The following is a 3,635-nucleotide window of genomic DNA, read 5'->3' as shown; positions in this document are numbered from 1 at the left end:
GTTTTTTTTTTTTTTTTTTTTTTTTTTTTTTTTTTTTTGATACAGGGCCTTGCTCTTTTACCCAGGCTGGAGTGCAATAGTGCGATCATGGCTCATTGCAGCTTTGACCTCTCAGGGCTCAAGCCATCCTCCCACCTCCGCCTCCTGAGTAGCTGGGACTAACACAGACCTGTGCCACCACACCTGGCTAATTTTTTGTATTATTCATCGAAACCAGAGTCGCACTTTGTTGCCCAGGCTGGTCTCCAACTCCTGGGCTCGAGTAATCCTCCTGCCCTGGCTTCCCAAAGTGCTGAGATTACAGGTGTGAGCCAACACAGATCTGCACCCTCTGCCTGGCCCTTATTTCTACTTTGTAATTTTCTTTTTCAAACCTGCTTTGTCTTCTGTCTTTGAGTCCAAGGTTGGCTGGTGAAAGTCCTCAGATCTCAGATCTGAAGTTAATTTCAATTGAGAAGCAGAGGGGTGGAGGTGGCATGGAAAAATCCCAAATGAATAGTTCCTCAAACCTGCTCTCTCCCAGGTCTCAAGGGCTCCAGTGACTGCCCTCCTGCCAGCCTAAGTGACTTTCTAAGTGTGAAAAGTGGAAAGAGGACTCTCCACTCCCCTGTTATTCCAGCCCACTAGGATCTAGGATTCTTTTTTAAATTTTTCTTTTGAAACAGGGTCTCATTCTGTCATCCAGGCTGGAGTGCAGTGGCACAATATTTGCTCGCTACAGCCTTGACCTCCTAGGCTCATGTGATCCTCTAACTCAGTCTCCCAAGTAGCTGAGATTAACAGGCATGTGCCACCATGCCCGGCCAAATTTTGTAATTTTTGTAGAGACGGGGTTTCACCATTTTGCCCAGGCTGGTCTCAAACCCCTGGGCTCAGGAAATCCACCCTCCTGGGCCTAAGTGTTGGCCTTATGGGGGTGAGCCACTGTGCCTAATCTCCAACTAGGATTTTTTTTTTTTTTTTTTTGACACCGAGTCTGGTTCTGGCCCACAGGCTGGAGTGTAGTGGCAAGATCTCGGCTCACTGCAACCTCTGCCTCCTGGGTTCATGCGATTCTTGTGCCTCAGCCTCCCGAATAGCTGGGATTACAAGTTTGAGCCACTGAACCCGGCCTTCAACTAGGATTCTTAATAGGGGGCAGGGAGAAGAGTGTTAAGCTTACTTTTTTTTTTTTTTTTTGACAGTCTTGCTCTGATGCCCAGGCTTTACTGCAATGGAATGATCTAGGCTCGCTGCAACCTCTACCTCCCAGATTCATGCAATTGTTTCTTTCTTTCTTTCTTTTTTCTTTTTTGAGACAGACTCTCGCTTTGTTGCTCAAGCTGGAGTGCAGTGGTGCGATCTCAGCTCACTGCAAGCTCCGCCTCCCAGGTTCATGCCATTCTCCTGCCTCAGCCTCCTGAGTAGCTGGGACTACAGGTGCCCACCACCATGCCCAGCTAATTTTTTGTATTTTTAGTAGAGACAGGGTTTCACCATGTTAGCTAGGATGGTCTCGAACTCCTGACTTTGTGATCCGCCTGCCTCAGCCTCCCAAAGTGCTGGGATTACAGGCGTGAGCCACCACACCCAGCCGGTTCATGAAATTCTTGTGCCTAGCCTCCCTAGCAGGGATTACAGGCATACACAACCACTCCCAGCTAATTTCTGTATTTTTAGTAGAGACGGGGTTTCACCATGTTGGCCAGGATGGTCTCAAATTCCTGACCTCAGGTGATTTACCCGCCTCGGCCTCCCAGAGTGCTGGGATTACAGGCTTGAGCCACCACGTCCAGCCCTGAATTTTCATTTCTCTCTCCTCTCAGTGAAAATTGCTACCAAGGCCAATCCATGGTTTGGGAACTCCCTGAAGCCTGACAGTCTCCGGTTCCAGCTGGAGACGTCACTGAAGCGGCTGCAGTGTCCCCGAGTGGACCTCTTCTACCTACATGCACCTGACCGCAGCACCCCGGTGGAAGAGACACTGCGCGCCTGCCACCAGCTGCACCAGGAGGTGAGGGGACCCCTGAGCTCTGGGAGGTGGCCCGCTGCTGTTCTCCTTACCCTGTTCCTACGGGTGAGATCAGAGGTACCAGGGTGGTCCCAGGGTGGAGCAGGGAACAGCCCCACTCCCAAGGGTCCCCCCCGGGCCTCCACTTCCTGGTCTGGGCTGCACTGCGTTCTGACTGGAGCCTCACCCATGCAGGGCAAGTTCGTGGAGCTTGGCCTCTCCAACTATGCCGCCTGGGAAGTGGCTGAGATCTGTACCCTCTGCAAGAGCAATGGCTGGATCGTGCCCACTGTGTACCAGGTGAGGGCTGGGGCTGCAGAGGCCAAGGTCTCCAGAACTTCTGCTCATCCTGGGCTCTCTTTGCCACCCTGACTGCCCCCTGTGCCCTCTGCATAGCAGCCACCCCCTGCTGAAAGCCTGCAGATGGCTCCCAGGTACCCTGAGAATAACATTCAAGCTCCTCAGGCTGGCCACTAGGCATCTGCTTCCTTCCTGCCTATCTGTACACCTTGGACCCTTCCTTCCCCACCTGGCCCTGCACTCAGCCTGGAACATGCCCTTCCCTGCCACTGCCCCTTCCCTGCCACTGTCCCTTCCCCCCCACTGTCCCTTCCCCACCACTGTCCCTTCCCCGCCACTGCCCCTTCCCTGCCACTGTCCCTTCCCCGCCACTGCCCCTTCCCTGCCACTGCCCCTTCCCTGGGAGAAGGGTTCAGGTCTCATATACATGTCTCGTCCTCTGGAAGCCTTTCTAGATGGGCCCAGAAGACCCTGAGACCTCAGGTCCTCGTTTACCTCCTCATGATTCATTGCACAAATATTTGTACACCGGCTTGGTGCCAGGCACTGGTCACAGAACTTTCTAGTCTATTAAGATTGCCTCATTACTCGATTATAACTGTTATACTTGACCTTATTATAAAACCTTGAGGGAAGGGACCCTGACTTTTGGCTTAAGAATCTAAATCTGACAACCAGCCCATAGTTGGTGCTCATGAAAGTTGGCTGAATGAATGAATTTTCCTCGGGCATAGCCCCTTTCACCAGCACCAGTAAGAATAAGTATATGCCCAGATGGCTAAAGTCCTAGAATTGATAAGGTCTGAAATAAGGGCTCTATAAGGGTAAATTTGAGGTCCCTTCTTTTGACACATCCACTTTCTCCCCGGGGTCTGTCTCCCTGCAGGGCATGTACAGCGCCACCACCCGGCAAGTGGAAACGGAGCTCTTCCCCTGCCTCAGGCACTTTGGACTGAGGTTCTATGCCTACAACCCTCTGGCTGGTACCTGGAGCATTCCTGGCCCTGACTCAGCCTATTCCTGACCCGCAGATGCCCAGCCCAGGACCTGGGAAGCAGGGAGGGTTTGACAAGAGGCTGGGCTGCGTCCTTCAGCCCTCCTGGGTCCCTGCCCCTCCCCTAGACCAGAGCCCTGAGGGATGTGGCAGCTTCTGGGGCACTCTGGGTCCTGGGGCTGATTGCTGCCTTCCCGCAGGGGGCCTGCTGACTGGCAGGTACAAGTATGAGGACAAGGACGGGAAACAGCCCGTGGGCCGCTTCTTTGGGACTCAGTGGGCAGAGATCTACAGGAATCGGTGAGCTGGGGGTGCTTGGTGTGGATGGCTGGGGTGGGGTCAGCTTTACGT

The 3,635-nt window shown here is 53.2% G+C and overlaps 1 protein-coding gene across 1 annotated transcript in view; it reads left to right on the top strand.

Moving 5' to 3' along the window:
• LOC113223041 (aflatoxin B1 aldehyde reductase member 4) overlaps positions 1-3,588 on the top strand; it is a 5,163-nt gene extending 1,575 nt beyond the window's left edge. The window contains exons 2-5 of the mRNA XM_026452632.1: positions 1,806-1,993; positions 2,186-2,290; positions 3,177-3,273; positions 3,485-3,588. Of these exons, the coding sequence (XP_026308417.1) occupies positions 1,806-1,993; positions 2,186-2,290; positions 3,177-3,273; positions 3,485-3,588 (494 nt within the window). The remainder of the gene's footprint in view (positions 1-1,805; positions 1,994-2,185; positions 2,291-3,176; positions 3,274-3,484) is intronic.
• The last annotated feature ends 47 nt before the right edge of the window (positions 3,589-3,635 follow it).

The sequence above is a fragment of the Piliocolobus tephrosceles genome, unplaced genomic scaffold (assembly GCF_002776525.5).
Source record: "Piliocolobus tephrosceles isolate RC106 unplaced genomic scaffold, ASM277652v3 unscaffolded_37963, whole genome shotgun sequence".
NCBI lineage: Eukaryota > Metazoa > Chordata > Mammalia > Primates > Cercopithecidae > Piliocolobus > Piliocolobus tephrosceles.
Note: the sequence above shows the minus strand (reverse complement) of the source record. Positions and strands in the feature narration are given on the sequence as shown.